We start from the raw sequence: 20,931 nt of genomic DNA on the forward strand, positions 1-20,931 counted from the left end.
TTAAAAATTAGCCAGGCAAGGTGATATGCACCTGTAGCCTCAGCTGCTCCGTAAGCTAAGGCGAGAGGATCACTTTAGACCAGGAGTTAAAGACCAGCCCAGGCAACATAGTGAGACCCTGTCTCTATAAATTTTTCTAAATAATTAGCTGGCCGGATACGGCGGCTCATGCCTGTAATCCTAGCCCTTGGGAGGCCCAGTGGGTGGACTGCTTGAGCTCAGGAGTTTGAGACCGGCCTGAGCAACATTACAAAACCCCATCTCTACCAAAAATACAAAAATTGAGGCAGGCGTGGTGGTGTGTGCCTGTGTAAACCCAGCTACTCGGGAGGCTGAGCTGGGAGGATGGCTTGTGCCTGGGAAGTCGACGGTGCAATGAGCCGTGATCCTGCCACCACATTCCAGCCTGGGCGACAGAGAGAGACCCTGTCTCAAACAATAAATAAAAATAAATAAAAACGGTGTTCCAGAAATCCCTGTCCTACAATTAAGTTTGAGAACCGTTTAAGTATGGTTTGAACTCTGGCGGTTAGAACCCTAAATTAGCAGTCTGATCTAGGCAGGTCACTTGGCACCTCTGAGCCTCACTTTCCACAACTATAAAGGCGGAGGGGTAACAATAAAGTCCGCCGAAGACCCCGACCAACCTCTCCTGCGGTGAGCTTCACGCTAAGCAGGCGGATAGAGCAGGCGAGGAGTCGCGGGTGACTATGAGATACATGGGGGCTAAGGCGTGCCGCGAGCATTGTGGGACACAGAGGGGCGCCAGCCGCTCCCCGCCTCTAGCTTCGATTGCGCGGCCGCCACGTTTCAGTGATGAACGCCCTCTTTGGGCGTTCCCGGATACCGCCTGACGTAGTACCAATCACACCTCTCGCGTCTCGACGCCTCAGAGGCTAATAAGGACGCCTGGCGAAACGCAGTAACGGATTTCCGGGTGGACCTTCGCTTTACGGCTCGTAAGTTCTTCCGCCCAACCCAGAGGAAGCGGGAGCGCAGTTTACGACAGCGCCGGTCGTGTTTACGGCGGCGTCCGCTGCGCGCGCATGTTTTCTTTTTTCCTGGTTTCTCGGAGTGCTGCTGCTAACGCGGTGTCCGGCCAGCACCATCTGTTGCCATCCCGGCCGGCCGAGGCCGTTTCAGGTGAGCGGCATGTTTCATAGGTTCCTGCGGACCTCCGGAGCCGGCTCGGACTAGGTCCAGACTTCGGGGGCCTCACGGAAGAGACCTCTCTTAGTCCCTTCCTGCTGTTGCTGTTCCTCCGCTGGGCGGGGCAGGAATCCACTTTCGGGGGCCCCACGTCCTGCACACTACTGGACGCGGGACACGAACTTGTGGGTGAGGTCCCTGGCCCTAGGCCCTGCTCATTGCCCATGGGCTGGGTGAATTTGATTGCCAGTTAACCCATCTCGGTTAAGGCGGAGGGGTAACAACAAGGTCTTTCTGAAGTAGCCGAAGACACCCTGACTTTTTAAGTGGGGTCTTAGGGGTGCCAGGTTGAGCGGTGTTTGGCCCCTGTTCTTAGGAATTCCCAGTGCATAGGTTACCTTCCATTTTTTGTGAATCTGGAGGCTAGGATAGTTACGCCACCCCCTGTTCAGCGATGGACGGCGTATGATCTGTAGTGGCCTGCCAGCCACAGAGCCCCTTCTGAGTGCCTTCTTGGAGCCCCCCTATCCTGCCCCTCTGACCAATACAGCTGTTACTTCGTTTTTACTGAGCAGCTCAGTTTCTCCTGGTTCCTCTCTGCTCTCCTTTAAAAAAAAAAAAAAATGTATTAAAGCCAGGATATCTCACCCCTGGCTTTCCAGAGAGGTGATGCAGGTCAAGCCTCGGGCCTTTTCACTTCTTGAGCTTCTGACAGAACCTGATTTTTAAAAGTGTGTCTTGAGACTCACTTCTGGTATTAATACGTATCGTCTCAAACCCCCGATCTTTGCGGGCTGCTGCCCAGCTGTAATATAATGGAAAGAAAGCTGGACTGACAGCAGGCACCCCTGGAAATGAAATCTCTTTTGAAATGATGACGTCAGCTGCTTGGCTAGGCTGGGCTTCAAATTTTTGCCTCTAAAGTGGGGGTGAGGGAGTGTTAATGGTGTTAAAGTATCTGGCATAGTTCTTGACACGTAGGAGCTCAGCAGTATTTATTTAATACGAATTGTTCTGAGACCACCACCCTTTTTTTTCTGTCCTCTTCCTATAGTTCCTATTAGGAAGATGAAGCTTCTAGGTTTATTCTGTGTTGCTGTCACCCAAATGTCATCTCTGAAGGAAACCTCAATCTCCCCAGCATGGGGCTTTGGGGAGAGTTTACTAAGTTCAGCATACCTGTTATTTTGATTGTTCTCCAGCCTCCAAGAAATACTGGATTTTTCTCTTTTTGAGACGGAGTCTTGCTATGTTGCCCAGGCTGGAGTGCAATGGCACGATATTGGCTCACTGCAACATCTGCCTCCCAGGTTCAAGCGACTCTCCTGCCTCAGCCTCCTGAGTAGCTGGGATTACAGGTGTCCACCACCATGCCCAGCTAATTTTTGTATTTTTAGTAGAGACTGGGTTTCTGTTGACCAGGCTGGTCTCGAACTCCTGACTTCGTGATCCGCCCACCTCGGCTTCTCAAAGTGCTAAGATTACAGGCATGAGCCACTGCATCCAGCCTCCAAGAAATATTTGTGTAGTGAATGCCTTCTAAGCATTTTCAGAAGGCTACAACGGAAGATAAATGCATAGGTTTTTTTATAGGAAGTGTCAGGCAACCATCTGCTGTAGAACCCAGGTCTTTTAATTCCCCTGAGAGCGCTATAGCGTTATGCAGAGTGCAGACACTGTAGTCAGACTGCTTTGGTTCACGTGTTTCATCAACTAGCATTTCAACTTTGGGCAATTTCTTCATTTCTCTGTGCTTTGGTTTTCTTATCTGGAAAGTGCGGATAACATTGGCTCCTACCTCACAGGATTGTTGGCAGGATTGAATGAATGAATGAGTGGTCACCACTAAGAACAGTGCCTGACAGTATTCATGAACATCTGACATGGCCACTTTGGGCCTGAGGTCTATGGGGACCTCCTTGGCCCTCTGGCAGTTCTTTTGCCTGGGTTTATGTCCGCTTGCTCTGCACACAAGATTTGCGTTGATGGCAGAAAATTGAAACAATAAGAAAGGAAAATTGAATTTCAGGATATACTTAAAGATCCTTTTTTCTCAGCACTCTATATGCATAAATGTACTTTTGCAAGTCTGAAAACTTGTGTGGCATTTTACAAAGTGCTTAAAACAAGGATCTTGTTTATTTTGCAGATGAAAAAGACTAAGGCGGCTGGACGTGGTGGCTCACGCCTGTAATCCCAGCACTTTGGGAGGCCAAGGTGGGCGGATCATTTGAGGTCAGGAGTTCAAGACCAACCTGGACAACATGGTGAAACCCCGTCTCTACTAAAAGCACAAAAAATAGCCAGGCAGCGCTTGCCTGTAATCCCAGCTACTCAGGAGGCTGAGGCAGGAGAATCACTTGAACCCAGGAAGCGGAGGTTGCATGCCACTGCACTCCAGCATGGGTGACAAAGTGAGACTCTGTCTCCAAAAACAAAGAAAAAGACTACTAAGTCTTAGGGAAGTTGAGTTTGTATGAATTGGTGAAGGTATATCTCAGAACCAAAACAAGGTTACTGTATTTGAAAAAACATCAGTACATTTTATCAAATGTGACACCATTGAATTTTTTCAAACACTTACATTGTATAACACAAAAAAAGAAAAACTACCAATCAGTATGACACTCTGTCAAGCACAAGGTGCTGCCTCCTTTTAAAGATGTTACAGTGAAAGAGTTTCGTGAAATTAATGACATAGGGTCAATCAGTTTTGTTTGCATTCTTCTCAGTTTTAAGTACATATTCACAGTATAATTAACCAACAGTAGGAGTCGCTCAACAGTTGAGGGTTCCAGTTTGCGTGTTGCTTTTTGAATTCTGTCATTTATGTCTTTGCTTACTTCATATGGAGGGCTTTTTGTACTCTGAGGCCTTCATTCATGCCACTACTCACATGATTTATATTTTTCAGGTTTTGGAAGATGGCAAAGTTCATGACACCCGTGATCCAGGACAACCCCTCCGGCTGGGGTCCCTGTGCGGTTCCCGAGCAGTTTCGGGATATGCCCTACCAGCCGTTCAGCAAAGGAGATCGGCTAGGAAAGGTACTTGCCTGTCAGCAGGAGTCTGAATCTTTGCAGCTGTGGCTGCTACTCTCGAGTCCCTGTTTAGATTTTATTGTCTCAAAATCTTAACTCGTGAATTTTTTATAGGGATGGCAGCTGAGAAAGGTTGTCATCTCTGGGTGTAGTGATAGGAGAGCTGGGCACTTAGAGAGGTGTGGTGAACGAATTCTGAGACTCTCCCACGCTGTCCTCTCGCTTTCAGGGGTTTCCGGGTCTGCAGAAGCTTGCCTGGTTGACCTGTGCATTCTCTGTCTTGCCTTGTTGTTCATAGGTTGCAGACTGGACAGGAGCCACGTACCAAGATAAGAGGTACACAAGTAAGTGTTTCTGCGGCTGAATGCCCCAATCAGGGCCTTGGGAAAGTTGTTCTTTATTCTAATGACCTTCGTCTGAAAGCTTTTTTGGAATGGGAAGGAACTGGCAACAATAATTCATAGCTTTTAGGGATGTAGTCTGGACTTTAACAGTAACCACATTTTTGGAACTAGCCCCCAAAACTTAGTCTGTTCATTAAAGAGGTCTAGCCTATTAAAATGGGATTTGGGGCCCTTTTAAAAACCTGTTGAAAACATTAGCCGGGCATGGTAGCATGCGCCTGTAATCTCAGCTACTCGGGAGATTGATGCAGGAGAATCACTTGAACCCAGAAGGCAGAGGTTGCAGTGAGCCAAGATCATGCCACTGCACTGCAGCCTGGTGACAGAGCCAGACCCTGTCTCAAAAAAAAAAAAAAAAAAAATTAAAACCCCTGGTTTTAAGATCCTGGTACTATAAAAAGGCTTTTTCTCTGTGCCATTTCAGATAGTTGCAGGTGGCTGCCTGGAGAACTAAGTTAGGATAGCTGAGGCTGAGATTGGCAAGAAAGTATATCGTGATCCATTAGACATACCTGCTGTGGGTCCCTGATAATGGAGATGATGGTTAGCAATAAATACCTCAGATTCTCACACAATAAAGCAGAGAGTGAAATGGGTTAGCTTGAGTCCTTCAGAGTCTTCGCTTAGAAAGTTCTTTAGACCAGAGGTTTTCAAAATTGAATGTGCATATGAATCACCTGGGGATCTTGTTAAAATGCTGGTTCTGATTCGGTGGGTATGGGGTGGGACTGTGAGTCTGTGTGTCTAACAAGCTTCCAGCCAGTGCTACAGGTCTCAAGACCACCCTGGAAATAGCAAGGCTTTAGACTGGTGCGTATCTGGTAAAATCTGTGAGTGTAGTTACTACATGCCGGCACTTTTGCCTCCAGATAAGTACTCCTCTCAGTTTGGTGGTGGAAGTCAATATGCTTATTTCCACGAGGAGGATGAAAGTAGCTTCCAGCTGGTGGATACAGCGCGCACACAGAAGACGGCCTACCAGCGGAATCGGATGAGATTTGCCCAGGTAGGCCAAGAACCAGCAACCACCATCTTGGGGCTGTTACTGTTGGCCATCACCTGCCTAAAAGTGCTACCTTGTGACTCCTAATGAGAGAGGGAAGCATATTAGAGGTCTTCTCAGGTGAATCTCAGGTCACTGTTCCATAACAAGAGGTACCAAGGTAAACTTGAACTAGGTTCAGGGATGCATTTAAATAGTTTATGTTTCTGTTTACCAGTAGGTAGGACATCAGACTTGTATGCTAAAAGCATTTGTGCTGGATAAGAAGTTGCACCCGTGCCTGTTGCCACACATAATTGGTGTGTGCAGACTTTATTAAGTAGACGGTCCAGTCAGGTTGCGTATTATTACTTAAAGAGGCAAACTCAGCAACTCTAAAAAGACCCAGTAAACATACTTCAATGAAAAATATGTCATGGGAATATAAGTCTAAGCGAAGTCCAAGTACTTACCCCCTAACACCCCCAAGCTATTGATGCCGTAGAGTGAAAACACAGAGCAAGATGTGAAACTTGGGATTTGGCATCCTAAACTTACTCTAAAGACCTCCCGCTCGTTCTGCCTATTGTGAGCCAAATCTCCAAGATGCTAACGGATATTTCTTGCTGATGCCCAGAGGAACCTCCGCAGAGACAAAGATCGTCGGAACATGTTGCAGTTCAACCTGCAGATCCTGCCTAAGAGTGCCAAACAGAAAGAGAGGTGAGATTTTCATCCTGCTGGAACAAGACACCCTTCCCAGACTGGCCGTAGTTGGAAACAGTAGGACAAAAGCAGGAGGGTGGTTGTCTTCCCCATCATTGCAAAAAAAAAAAAAGAGGAAAATACTTTCTACAACCAGTTAAGCCACCTTTTGGCTTGTCGTTCTCAGGCTGGTTCATGGCAGATAGCATGGGCAGCAAACTTAACTCCTTGTGCTGGCCGTGTGCACTGAAGGGAAACCCAGGCAGGCAAGAAGAGGCTCTGGAGCTTACCTTGGCTCAGTTCTGCTGTGGGACAGCTCCAGGAAGCCCCATGTATGCTGGTCCTGGGAGCCTCCTGGTGGTGTGTGGTCCAGCGGCCACTACACCCCAGATTGGAGCTATCAGTGAACAGTCACTATAGATGAAGTAAAATATGCCTGGTCAGTATTTAGAGGCAGTGTGCCTTTTCTAGCACCTCCAGTGTGCACCCTCTGAGTCTCTTCCTTTCTCTAAGCCCATTTTTCATAGTTCATAGGAGTTAGTGATGATGGCAAGTTTTAGCTGAGGAGAATGGCAGCCTGTGCCTTTTGAAGAAGCCACTGATTTTAAGGTCTGCACTGAGATCATATTTCTGTCTTTCCAGAGAACGCATTCGACTGCAGAAAAAGTTCCAGAAGCAATTTGGAGTTAGGCAGAAATGGGATCAGAAATCACAGGTAATGCATTTATACCAGAATTCTGCCTTGGAATTTGGTTCTGTTTATTTGGTTGTCTTTATAATAGCTTAGATGAGATATACTTCACATACCGTACAATTTAGTCGTTTTTAACATATTTGCAGAGTTCTGTATCTGGTCAATTTCAGACCACTTTCATCACCATCAAAAGAATCCCTTACCCTTTAGCCGTCACCCTGTCTTGATCTGTTTTCTGTTGCCAGAACAGAATACCTGAGAGTGGGTAAGTTATAAAGTGGTTTCTTTAGCTCATGGTTCTGGAGACTGGGAAGTCCTGGATCAGGAGTGGCATCTGGTGAGGGCCTCATGCTGCTTGATAGCATGGCAGAAAAGGCAGAAGGGGGAGGAGGGTGCAACAGAGAAGAGGGCTAAACTCTTTGGGTAGTTAGCCCATTGCTGAGAGAAGGGCATAGGCATTTATTCCTTTTAATGACTTAATCTCTTAAAGGCCCTACCTCCCGACACTGCCACAGTAGCAACCAGCTTGCCGCGAGTTCCAGAAGGCCAAACGCTAACACGCCCAATACCCCAGCCCTAGGCAGCTACAAGTCTGTTTTCTGTGTCTGGATTTTTCGTTCTAGACATTTTACATACATTGAATCATACAATATATGGTCTTTTGTAACTGGTGGCTTTTATTTCGCATGTTTTCAAGAGTCATCCATGTGGCAGCATGTGCCAGTACAGTTGTCCTTCAGTATGTGAAAGTCTACACATTCTCAGGTCCCACAGTTGGCCTGTGGTACCCACATATACAAAAAGTTGGCCCTCCATATACTCGGGGTTTGCATCCCAAGAATACCGTTTTTGTTTTTGTTTTCTTTTTTGAGACAGGGTCTCGCTCTGTCACCCAGGCTGGAGTGCAGTGGCATGATCTTAGCCAACTGCAGTCTCTCTCTGCTGGGTTCAAGCAATCCTCCCACCTCAGCCTTCTGAGTAGCCGAGACTACGGGCATGCACCACCACGCCTGGCTAATTTTTGTATTTTTTGTAGAGATGGGGTTTTGCCATGTTCCCCAGGCTGGTCTCAAACTCCTGAGCTCAAGCCGTCCGCCCACCTCAGCCTCCCAAAGTGCTGGGGTTACAGACATGAGACACTACGCCCGGCTTGTATTTTCAGTCCATGTTTGTTTGAAGAAAATCTGCATATAAGTAGACCCATGTACTTCAAACCCTTGTTGCTCAAGGGCAGCTGTGCTTCATTTGTTGTTGGTTGTGGGTTTTGTTTTTAGACTGAATCTCACTCTTGTCACCCAAGCTGCAGTGCCAGTGGCACGCTCTTGGCTCACTGCAACCTCAGCCTCCTAGGTAGCTAGGATTACAGGCGTGCGCCAACACATCTGGCTATTTTTGTTTTGTTTTGTTTTGTTTTGTTTTGAGATGGAGTCTTGCTCTGTCGCCCAGGCTGCAGTGCAGTGGCACAGTCTTGGCTCACTGCAAGCTCCACCTCCCGGGTTCATGCCATTCTCCTGCCTCAGCCTCCCGTGTAGCTGGGACTACAGGCGCCCGCCACCGCACCCGGCTAATTTTTTGTATTTTTAGTAGAGATGGGGTTTCACCGTGTTAGCCAGGATGGTCTCGATCTCTTGACCTCGTGATCCACCCGTCTCGGCCTCCCAAAGTGCTGGGATTACAGGTGTGAGCCACTGCGCCCGGCTTTTTTTTTTTTTTTTTTTTTTTTTCTTGGTATGTTTTCTAGATGCAGGGTTTCACCATGTTGGCCTAGCTGGTCTCAAACTCCTGACCTCAGATAATCCGCCTGCTCCTGATCTCAGATAATCCACCCACCTCAGCCTCCCAAAGTGCTGGGATTACAGGCGTGAGGCACCACACCCAGCCCAAATGAGCTTCATTTCTTGTTTATTGCCAAATAAGAGTCCTTTGAATTGATACATCATGTATTTTTGAGCCTTTCACACGCTGATGAACATTTGGGTGGTTTTACTTTTTGAGTATTATTGATGCTGTTGTGAACATTCACCTGCATATGCTTGGGTGGGCATTCTGAGAACAGAACACGTGTAAGCAAAAGTGAAGCTACATTTTGTTGGATATGATGCTGTATCAAGGATAGTTAATACCCCAAGAGAAATATAAAGGACCTGCTACATGTTTATCAGGTGACATCATTACCTGGGAGTGGAACCCCGTTTGTTTCTGAACTTTTGATCCCTTTGGTCCTCTTCCAGACCATACATTCCTGGGAGTCAGGGATTCTGTCTTATAAAACAGTCAGCACTCCATCACTCAGTTTATTGAATAAAAGCTCTTTTTCTCTTCTCTCTTTTATTGAGACAGTCTTGCTCTCACCCAGACTGGAGTGCAGTGGTGCTATCTCAGCTCACTGCAGCCTCCACCTCCCAGATTCAAGCTATTCTCCTGCCTCAGCCTCCCGAGTAGCTGCGATTACAGGCATGCATCAGCACACCTGGCTAATTTGTGTATTTTTAGTAGAGATGGGGTTTCACCAGGTTGGACAGGCTGGTCTCGAACTCCTGACCTCGGGTGATCTGCCTGCCTTGGCCTCCCAAAGTCCTGGGATCACAGGCATGAGCCACTGAGCCCCTCCATTTTGTGCAGTTGTTGTTTGAGACAGGATCTCGTGTCACTCAGGCTGGAGTGCTCCTTGTATTTTTAGCCTTTTATTTATGTTTTGTATGTACTATAACTTTTTTTTTCTCTAATGTTTTTCAACTGCAGAAACCCCGAGACTCTTCAGTTGAAGTTCGTAGTGACTGGGAGGTGAAAGAGGAAATGGATTTTCCTCAGTTGATGAAGATGCGCTACTTGGAAGTATCAGAGCCACAGGACATGTAAGCAGCATCTTCTACTACTTTCTACCCTGCTCTTATGTGTGTGGACCATCTGGTGATGGATATTTTCTTAAGCCCTAGTATTTCCAAAAAGGCTTTGAAGCCATTTACTCAAAACACATTGCATAAGGTTAACAGAGGTGTTTGAAAAAAATCAAGACCGGCCAGGAACAGTAGATCACCTGAGGTCAGGAGTTCAAGAGCAGCCTGGCCAACATGGTGAAAACCAGTCTCTACTAAAAATACAAAAATTAGCCGGGCTTGGTGGCACACCCCTGTAATCCCAGATACTCAGGAGACTGAGGCGCGAAAATCGCTTAAATCCTGGAGGTGGAGGTTGCAGTGAGCTGAGATCTTGACATTGCACTCCAGCCTGGGCAACAAGAGCGAAACTCCATCTCAAAAAAAAAAAAAAAAAAATCAAGACCAAGGGGAAAAGCAGAAGTTCACTGACTGCAAACTTCTTTTTAACTTCCTGGCATCCTCAGCAAAGAAGAAATTAGTTATACAATTCTTTTGGCAGAAAGAGAAAGAAAGAAAGAATGGAATTTGCTGATTATTAAACTGTATATTTCTGTTTCCTGGCGTCCTGAGCAAAACAGCAATAAGATTAAGTTACAAAACTCTTGGCAGGAAAAGAAACACAGCAATTCTTCAGGAGAATTTTTGCTTCTCCTGGCATTTCAAATAGCTCCTTACCTCAAAGGACAAGCAGGCGGAACTTAGGTAGTGGGAAACCAGAGCACCAGACCAGACATCAGCCTACCCAGGTGCCTCTGAAACTAGTCATCTCCTGTCTTAGCCTCAGTCGCCCTACCTTTAAAATGGGGGCGTTGGGCTGAATGAGTTGTGCTTGCTCTGTTCTGTACCAGGACCTAAGTGGGCAGGAACTCAGCAGGCACTGGGGATTCGTCTCTCCTGTTCTGGCCAGAAATTGCTTTCCACCTCTTTTAGACTTTTGGATAAGACTTCTGGATCTATGGCTTAGAAAGAAAAACCTGGGGTTTATCTCCCTTACCTGGCATGTCTCTGTCTGCTCTTCCCGCAGCGAGTGTTGTGGGGCCCTGGAATACTACGACAAAGCCTTTGACCGCATCACCACGAGGAGCGAGAAGCCGCTGCGGAGCATCAAGCGCATCTTCCACACTGTCACCACCACAGACGACCCTGTCATCCGCAAGGTGTGCACCTCCTTCTGCCCCTCTCCCACTAGGTAGGAATGCTGTCGGTTTCTACAGCTGAAGCTGCAGAAAGAACAGAAGACATGGGAATAATGTATGTATTATATGTAAAAGCATTTTGCCAGGTAGACCGGAAACGTGGATGTTAAGCACAGCTGGACTTGAAGCCCAGTTCCGCCACGCTTCCTGGCTCAGTCTGTGGAGCCTTAGTTCTCTCATCTGCAGCCAGGGGTAGAGGTACATAGCGCATACCACTGGGGCAAAGGTAAAAGCATCTGAAGCACTTGGCTGGAATCGAGCAGGTGCTTAGGGGGCTGCGTGCCACTGCCACCCGAAACTTGCTGGCTGACTGGGTACAGCGTTTTTGGTCAATGAGGTGGGGCCTCATTCTTAAGGATTTATGTGGTCAGCAAAGGAGTTCTTTCCCGTCCTTGTGAGTGGGCAGTGAGACCTGGGAGCGTCTTTCCATCTTCTCTCTTTGATCCTCTTTGCAGCTGGCAAAAACTCAGGGGAATGTGTTTGCCACTGATGCCATCCTGGCAACGCTGATGAGCTGTACCCGCTCAGTGTATTCCTGGGACATTGTCGTCCAGAGAGTTGGATCCAAACTCTTCTTTGACAAGAGAGACAACTCTGACTTTGGTAAGAAGTATGCCTGGGGAACAACTCAAAGGCATTGAGTATTTTTGTTGGTATAGAACAAGTCTCTGGTGCTAGAGAATGGATAGAAAGTGGTCCATCTTCCCAAGGGCATTGACAGCAGCAGCATCTGAATCTCTCCCAGGCTCTGTATTCTGAGATTAGAAGAGACTGTCACTGCAGTGCCTGCTTGGGGCCTCAGCTTTTGGAGTCCTCACTGCACCCTAATAGCAAGCTTCCAAATGTTGCTTTCTTTTTTTTTTTTTCCTTTCCCAAGACCTAGTCTCACTCTGTCACCCAGGCTGGAATGCAGTGGCACAATCTTGGCTCACTGCAGCCTCCACTTCCCACATTCAAGTCATTCTCCTGCCTCAGCCTCCCAAATAGCTGGAATTACAGACATGTGCCACTATGCCTGGCTACTTGCTGTACTTTTAGTAGAGACAGTTTCACAGTGTTGGCCAGGCTGGTCTCGAACTCCTGGCCTCAAGTGATCCATCAGCCTTGGCCTCCCAAAGTGCTATGATTAGAGGCATGAGCCACCATGCCTGGCCCAAATTTTACTCGTTTAAATACCACTTTTTTGAGTTTTGCCATCTTGCATACCTTCTTCAGTGTTTGCTTACAGTACATACACTTACATATTTTATGCCATACGTATATGTATTTATACATCATAAAACCATGTCACTCAAAAATTAACAAAACAGGCCGGACATGGTGACACACACCTGTAATCCTGGCACTTTGGGAGACCAAGACAGAGAATCACTTGAGGTCAGGAGTTCAAGACCATCCTGGTCAACATGGTGAAACCCCATCTCTACTAAAAATAAAAAAATTAGGCCAGGCGCGGTGGCTCAAGCCTGTAATCCCAGCACTTTGGGAGGCCAAGACGGGCGGATCACGAGGTCACAAGATCAAGACCATCCTGCCTAACACGGTGAAACCCCATTTCTACTAAAAAATACAAAAAACTAGCCAGGCGAGGTGGTGGGCGCCTGTAGTCCCAGCTACTCGGGAGGCTGAGGCAAGAGAATGGCGTGAACCCGGGAGACGGAGCTTGCAGTGAGCTGAGATCCAGGCACTGCACTCCAGCCTGGGCGACAGAGCAAGACTCTGTCTCCAAAAAAAAAAAAAATACAAAAATTAGCCGGGCATGGTGGCGCGTGCATGTAATCTCAGCTACTCAGGAGGCTGAGGCAGGAGAATCGCTTGAACCCAGGAGTCAGAGGTTGCAGTGAGCCGAGATCACACCACTGCACTCCAACCTGGGTGACAGAGCAAAACTCCATCTCAAAGAAAAAAAAAAAAAAAGAGTTTATATTCTGAGCCTGAAGCCTGCGGTCTTAAAAAGCTTACAAAATCATTCTCTTGAGGAATCCAGAACGATTGAAAAGGGACAGCTTCCTTCCTGTGTGATTGAACTGAATGTCGGGTACTATCTTGAGTTATCCTGGAGCAGCTGCCCCACTCCCCGCTTATGTGTTCCACACCAGGGAGACCCACTTTAGGAGAGGGCAGTTCTTTGAAGGAAGGACCTGTGTTGTTTGCCTCTCCACATCTCCCCACAGCGCTGCGCACATTGTCAGTGACTCTTTGTTGCATGGTGAGTGACCATGCCACGCTTTTGCAGACCTCCTGACAGTGAGTGAGACTGCCAATGAGCCCCCTCAAGATGAAGGTAATTCCTTCAATTCACCCCGCAACCTGGCCATGGAGGCAACCTACATCAACCACAATTTCTCCCAGCAGTGCTTGAGAATGGTGAGGAAACAAGTCTCTGGGCGTTGATTCATTCTTATTTAACCAGCTGCTACTTGTGGAGCATCTGCTTTTTGCTAGGCTCTTGGGTTGTGGGACTGAGCAGGACAGACCCAGTCCCCACCTTTAGCAGGGGAGTTACATGCCTGGGCTTGGGGGTCAGGCTGTCTGACTTTGAACAAAGTTCCTGTCCTTACAGAATTTCATGATAGTGGAGGAGAAAACATAGTGAACCATAAATAATAAATTGATTTACATCAAATGGTGATTTGTGCCATGGCAAAAAATGAAGTAGAGATGGGCATGGTTACGAACTCGTTTTCATTCGTCAGGTGCTAACAGTTAGGAGGGGTCAAGTAGGCATAAAACAGGCAGCGAGCTCAGAGCCCCATCAAGGGCCCCAGGAACCTGGCCAGAGGTGCTGGGTCTGACTGATTGGCCTTGGCCTTGTCAACAAAGTTAGCTCTGTCTTGTGACACCTTTGTTTTTGCAGGGGAAGGAAAGATACAACTTCCCCAACCCAAACCCATTTGTAGAGGACGACATGGATAAGAATGAAATCGCCTCTGTTGCGTACCGGTAGGTCACCTCTCTGGTGGGTATTGTGACCAGATTGGAGCATGGGCCCCACTCTGTCGAATCCCCAGTGACCACGTGAGTTTCTCCTTCGCTGCAGTTACCGCAGGTGGAAGCTTGGAGACGATATTGACCTTATTGTCCGTTGTGAGCACGATGGCGTCATGACTGGAGCCAACGGGGAAGTGTCCTTCATCAACATCAAGACACTGAATGAGTGGGATTCCAGGGTGAGCTGCCATCTCCATCACCCTCCTGGTGACACCATGTTTCTGTTCCCTACAGTGCCTGTTTACGCAGGCTAGGTTGTGTAGACTGTTTCTTATCCCTTTTCATTACTTATAGAGCTACCTGGATTTTTTTTGTCTTGTGAGTTTTATCCTCTGCTTAGTTCCTTGCCGAGAAAGAGCATGACTGTGTGTGTAGAACTATGTTAAGTGTTAAGGACTTTTCTGCTTATTATTTACACAGGAGCCATTTAACTCCCTTCTTCCAGTACTTTCTTAATTTCTGTTCCATTGTGGCCTCCTGTTGGCTTCTGCTCTCTGAGCATCTGATTTTTTCCTCTCCTTATTATCTGGGTTGGCAGTTTCCTGTAAGTCTGGCCGCTCTTCTTTTTGACCTCTTCTTTCATTGAGCCACTGCCTTCAGTCTTTTCATACCTTTTTTCCAATTCCTCATTTCCTGAACTCATGGATTCTACAATCTGGCTTGGAATTGATGCTTCAGAGGCACCTTAAAAGAAACATGCTTCCTTCACTTTTCCTCCACTTTCCATTTCCACCGCACCCCCACCCACATCACCTGTTGGAGGAGCACACTGGGAGGTTTGCTGTGACCTCCCTCTGGGGCCAGTGGCCTTTTCTTGGACTTTTCCCGGTGAGCTCCCCAAAGCATTCGGGATCGTTGCGCCTGTGTTGCTTTGCCCTCTGTGTTACCGCGTTACTCTGGTCTCACCCGTTTCCCTGTTCCCTTCGCATGTTGTCTTTGCTGGCTCCCCTCCTTTTTGACCCCAGTGGAGTCACCTGGACAGCTCTCTTCGCCATACGTACTTCTTTATTATACAACTTTGTGTTATCTTTTGCTCCATAACAAATTAACAGAAACTTAGTGACTTAACAATACTGATTTATATATTTTATTTTTATTTTTTATTTTTTATTTTTTGAGACAGAGTTTCGCTCTTATTGCCCAGGCTGGAGTGCAATGGGACAATCTCGGCTCACCGCAACTTCTGCCTCCAGGGTTCAAGCGATTCTCCTGCCTCAGCCTCCCGAGTAGCTGGGATTACAGGCATGCGCCACCACGCCCAGCTAATTTTGTATTTTTAGTAGAGACAGGGTTTCTCCATGTTGGTCAGACTGGTCTCAAACTCCTGGCCTCAGGCGCTCCGCCTGTCTCGGCCTCCCAAAGTGCTGGGATTACAGGCATGAGCCATGGCACCCAGCCTAACAATACTGATTTATTAGCTCACATTTTTGTAGGTTAGAAGTCCAGTGCTGTGTGCTTGGTCCTTGTATTAGTCCATTCTCGCACTGCTGTAAAGAAATACCTGAGAGGGGGTAATTTATAAAGAAGGGAGGTTTAATTGGCTCACAGTTCTGCAGGCTCTACAGGAAGCGTGACTGAGGAGGCCTCAGGAAACTTGCAATGGTGGCAGAAAGAAAAGGAGAAGCAGGCACATCTGACATGGCCAGAGTAGGAGAAAGAGAGAGGGGGAAGTTGCTATACACTTTTAAACAACCAGATCTCTTGAGAACTCTGTATCACAAGAATAGCGCCAAAGGGGAAAATCCGCCCCCATGATCCAGTCACCTTCCACCATGCTCCTCCTCCAACATTGGGGTTTACCATTTGACATGCGATTTGGGTGGGGACACAAATCCAAACAAGGCAGAAATCACAGTGTCAATAGAAACAGGACTGAGTTCTCATCTGGAGGTTCTGAAAGAAAAGCCATTTCCAAGCCCATTTTCATTGTGGGTAGAGTTCATTTCCCTGCAGTTAGATGACAGAGGCCCCCATCCCCCTGCCAGCTGTCAGCTGGGAGCGCCTCTCAGCTCCTGGAGGCCACCTGCATTCCTTGTCACGTGGCCCCCTCCATCTCCAAGCTAGCAACAGCACAGCAGATCCTTCTCGTGCTTCAAATCTCTGACTTCCTCTGTCTCTGATCTCTACACCTAGATTTGAGAGACTCATATGGTTGGGTGAGGCCCAGCCAGGTAGTGTGTATTAAGGTTAACTGATTTTTACATCTGCAAAATCCCTTTTGACATACAAGGTAGCATAATCATGGGGGTGATATTTGATCCTAGCCATAGGTTCTGCCTGCAGTCAAGGGGAGGAGACTCTGCAAGGGCAAGGGTCATTGGGGATCATCTTAGAATTCTGACCACCCCAGGCCTCAACCACGAACTCTTTGAAAATGATTTCTCAAATCTACTCTGATTTATTACACTTCCCATTGTTTTTCTGCTAAAACACCTTCCCCTTCCATGTGCCCCCCGTCCTGTCATTGCCTCTGGGCCAGCTGTCCCTCAGCATTGTCTTTCTCCCACCTAAGCTCTGAGCCTCTAATATCTCCAGCTCCTTTTTTACATTTGCTATTAGCAGAATAGAAGGCTTTGCTGTCTTCTGACTCAGTCCTGGATTTCACTGATATCAAGCCAATACACAGCTTCATCAGCAGTGCAGATTGGGAGAAAGACTCTAACGTGCCCCAGCAAGCTGCACACAGTAGTGCGCACCTGTAATCCCAGCTGCTCAGGAGGCTGAGATGGGAGGATCGCTTGGGTTCAGGAGTTCAAATCCTGAACTCATCAGCTTGGGCAACATAGTGAGACCCCCATCTCAAAAAAAGCAAACTCACAGCGGTGCTGCAGGATATCTTAAATTTTTTAGGGAAACACCAGAGACATCTTGTCAGAATACTACTACATGGTTTGAACCTAACTAAATAAAAGGAATTATTGGCCAGGCACTGTGGCTCACGCCTGTAATCCTAGCACTCTGGGAGGCCGAGGCGGGCGGATCACCTGAGGTCAGGAGTTCGAGAGCAGCCTGGCCAACATGGCGAAACCCCCTCTCTACCAAAAATAGAAAAATTAGCTGGACGTGGTGGCGGGCGCCTGTAATCCCAGCTACTAGGGAGGCTGAGGTAGGAGAATCGCTTGAACCCGGGAGGTAGAGGTTGTGGTGAGCTGAGATCACACCACTGCACTCCAGCCTGGGCGACAAGAGCAAAACTCCTTCTCAAAAAAAAAAAAAAAAAAAATTAAAAGGAATTCTTGAGTATTTCTTTTGCCCTGTGGTTGCCATGAACCAAGAAAGTTTGGGAACCTCTGTCATGTGACCTTTGACCAGTCATTTCACTCTGGGTCCAACTTCCCATGTCTATAAGTGATATGGGTAGAAAAGAGGATCTCTTTGGGGTCCTTTTCTTCTGTGTGTGCATTTATGTAAAATGTCAGACTCAGCTTTGCACCCACTGCAGGCTTCCACCCCCATCTAAGGCCAACTCCACTTGTCTTTCCTATCCCACCATGCCTCTCAGATCAGGAGCTCCTGTCTGTACCTGCACTTGTGCCAATATTCTCCACTTGGCTCACTGTTACACATCCTCTGTGAAGCCCTTCCTTACCATGCAACACACAGTAAACACTGGCCTCTGCTGTTTAAAGTATGTGTGTGGTTGTGTGTGTGTGTGTGTGTGTCCATCATTCCCTGTCTAGGTGAGCTTTTAGAAGAGAGGAACTGTAAGTCGTTGAGTGCCTACTGTGCGGCAGGCTGTGCAAGGGAAGGGACCATGTCTTTGTCTCTTAAATGATAAGATTTAGTGCGTACTTACCCACTTTCTAAGCAAGCAGACTGGGGAGTTCCTTCTCTGCCAGAGGAGGTCCCAGCACCTTGGGCATTTAGAGCTTGCTTCTGCTTCTCTAACGGGGCTCTCCTGCAGCACTGTAACGGCGTTGACTGGCGTCAGAAGCTGGACTCTCAGCGAGGGGCCGTCATTGCCACGGAGCTGAAGAACAACAGCTACAAGTTGGCCCGGTGGACCTGCTGTGCTTTGCTGGCTGGATCTGAATACCTCAAGCTTGGGTGAGGGTCCTGTGCAGGAGCTGGCAGCTGATCTTGTGAAAGGAAGGGTCTGGGTAGGGAGGTTGGCCCTCCCCTCCCCGTGTACTGGACAATTGACTGGCAGAGATAAATCCAGGGATGGGGTAGAGATGGAGGGATCAGTTAGGAGACAGATGCCAAACAGCAGGCATGCTGAATGGAGTCCTGAACTAGGGCAATGATGTCAGTGAAATCCAGAACTGAACACTCAGAAGACGGAGTTTTCCCTTTCCCTTGAAAATAGCAGTGGACCGGGTAGCACCATTTAATGGACATTTGATGCCAAGTGTTGCTGTCTCTGTGCCACCTGCTCTGACCACTGATATCCCTTCCTCTGTTAGTTATGTGTCTCGGTACCACGTGAAAGACTCCTCACGCCACGTCATCCTGGGCACCCAGCAGTTCAAGCCTAATGAGTTTGCCAGCCAGATCAACCTGAGCGTGGAGAATGCCTGGGGCATTCTACGCTGCGTCATCGACATCTGCATGAAGCTGGAAGAGGGCAAATACCTCATCCTCAAGGACCCCAACAAGCAGGTCATCCGTGTCTACAGCCTCCCTGATGGCACCTTCAGCTCTGATGAAGACGAGGAGGAAGAGGAGGAGGAAGAAGAGGAAGAAGAAGGTGTGTAGCAACCCACTTTCTGAGGTCTAGAGTGATCTGTGGGCTAGCACGGGAGCAAGTTCTGTAGCCATTGTGATCTTTAACCTTGATAAAACTTTGAGAATTCCGAGACTTAAGTATGAAGCAGCATTCACTTTGCCTCCAAGAGCTTCTTCCAGAGCCTTTAGATCACATCAAGTGGTTGGGGAGGATAGCGGTGTTTTAGAGAAGTGGCTGGACTGTGGCAGAGGTAGAGAAAGATGAGGGAAGTCCTGGATGGAAGCCCATGGTCTAGAGGGAAAAGCTCCGCTCTGGGTTAAATAGCTTGAAAGTTGTCTCTCCAGCTCCACCAGCTGGTGACTGAAGGAAATACCTGCCCGGCCCTGTGAGGATCTAAAAGGCTTCACTTCTGAATGGAAGTGTTGAAAACTCACACGCAGTCCAGCAGAGGTTCAGAAAGGAAAGTGAACGCCATATCACACAACCTGACTTATCTCTCTTACATTTTTTGTGTCTTTCAGAGGAAGAAACTTAAACCAGTGATGTGGAGCTGGAGCTTATCCTTCCACCGAGACTATGAGGGCCTTTGACGCTTAGTGGAATGTGTATCTAACTTGCTCTCTGACGTTTAGCAGATGAAATAAAATGTACATCTGTTTAGTCTCTCCTTCGTCGTCTATCTGCATTAACGATTTACAGCTCTTTCTTCAAAGATTCCTGGCAGAGTGGGGATGAGATTCAGCAATTTCTATGTGGAATTCAGAATGTGGGTGTCATCATTTGTTGTAAGAAGTTCATTTCCACAAGCACGAGTGCCTGCTGGCTGTGTGAAGAGCCAACTGTTGCTTTTGGAGAGTTCACTGGGAGGAGCTGGAGTGCAGAATGCTAGTACAGCACAGAGCAGGGCGTGGAGGAGGTGGCGCTGCTGCGCATGAGGGAGGCTGTCACGGAGAGTTTGATGGATGTCCCACTGGCTGATTGTGCTATGGTTTGTGAACTGTTGTTAAGCTTGGCTTGGGCTGGTGACAGTCTCAGGCCTGTCCCTACAAAGCAGTGTGTCATAAGAGCTCTGGATGTTTAGGATATGTAAACTTTTTTTTTTTTTGAGACAGAGTGTCGCCCTGGCTGGAGTGCAGTAGCACAATCTCAGCTCACTGCAACCTCTGCCTCCCAGGTTGAAACGATCCTCCTACCTCAGCCCCCCTAGTAGCTGGGATTACAGGCATGCACCACCATGCCTGGCTAATTTTTGTATTTTTAGTAGAGACGGGGTTTTGCCATACTGGCCAGGCTGGTCTTGAACTGACCTCAGGTGATCCACCCGCTTCGGCCTCCCAAAGTGCTGGGATTACAGGCGTAAGCCACCGCACCCAGCCGAGGGTATGTAAACTTCTGTATAAGTGGACGTTATTCTGTTCTGGACACTTTCTAGAGTAATTACCCTGCCAGGTGTTAATGCTGAGCTTTCTGTAGTATCTAAGCCTCATACAGAAGTGTGATGCTGGCAGGAGTAGTACCATTATGAGGTGAGGAAACAGGCATGGGGGCTCAAACCTCTAATCCCAACACTTTGGGAGGCCAAGGCAGAAGGATAAGTTTAGCCTAGGAGTTTGAGACCAGCCTGGGTAACACAGGGAGACCAAGGCCTGTCTCCACAAAAGAAAATAAACTATTAGCCGGCCGGGCGCGGTGGCTCAAGCCTGTAATCCCAGCACTTTGGGAGGCCGAGGCGGGTGGATCACGAGGTCAGGAGATCGAGACCATCCTGGCTAACATGGTGAAACCCCGTCTCTACTAAAAATACAAAAAACTAGCCGGGCGTGGTGGCGGGCGACTGTAGTCCCAGCTACTCGGAGGCTGAGGCAGGAGAATGGCGTGAACCTGGGAGGCGGAGCTTGCAGTGAGCCGAGATCGCGCCACTGCACTCCAGCCTGGGTGACACAGCGCGAGACTCCGTCTCAAAAAAAAAAAAAAAAAAAGAAAATAAACTATTAGCCAGTCATGGTGCTTCCACCTGTGGTCCCAGCTACTCAGGAGGCTGAGGTGGGAGGAGTGCTTGAGCCCAGGAGTTCAAGGCTGCAGTGAGCTATGATCACACCACTGCACTCCAGCGTAAGTGACAGAAGGAGACCCTTTATCAAAAAAAAAAAAAAGCCAGGTGCAGTGGCTCATGCCTATGATCCTGGCACTTTGGGAGGCTGAGGTGGGTGGATCACTTGAG

The 20,931-nt window shown here is 47.9% G+C and overlaps 1 protein-coding gene across 1 annotated transcript; it reads left to right on the forward strand.

Moving 5' to 3' along the window:
- Positions 1-784: 784 nt before the first annotated feature.
- On the forward strand, positions 785-19,377 carry EIF3D (eukaryotic translation initiation factor 3 subunit D). The gene is made up of 15 exons (XM_003905479.5): positions 785-1,143; positions 4,064-4,196; positions 4,489-4,534; positions 5,464-5,600; positions 6,214-6,299; positions 6,924-6,996; positions 9,718-9,830; positions 10,879-11,011; positions 11,506-11,653; positions 13,287-13,417; positions 13,908-13,993; positions 14,091-14,220; positions 17,946-18,088; positions 18,448-18,731; positions 19,232-19,377. Exons 2-15 carry the CDS (start codon positions 4,074-4,076, stop codon positions 19,243-19,245), a joined length of 1,647 nt encoding a protein of 548 aa, XP_003905528.1. The 5' UTR covers positions 785-1,143; positions 4,064-4,073; the 3' UTR covers positions 19,246-19,377.
- The last annotated feature ends 1,554 nt before the right edge of the window (positions 19,378-20,931 follow it).

The sequence above is a fragment of the Papio anubis genome, chromosome 16 (genome assembly GCF_008728515.1).
Source record: "Papio anubis isolate 15944 chromosome 16, Panubis1.0, whole genome shotgun sequence".
Lineage (NCBI taxonomy): Eukaryota > Metazoa > Chordata > Mammalia > Primates > Cercopithecidae > Papio > Papio anubis.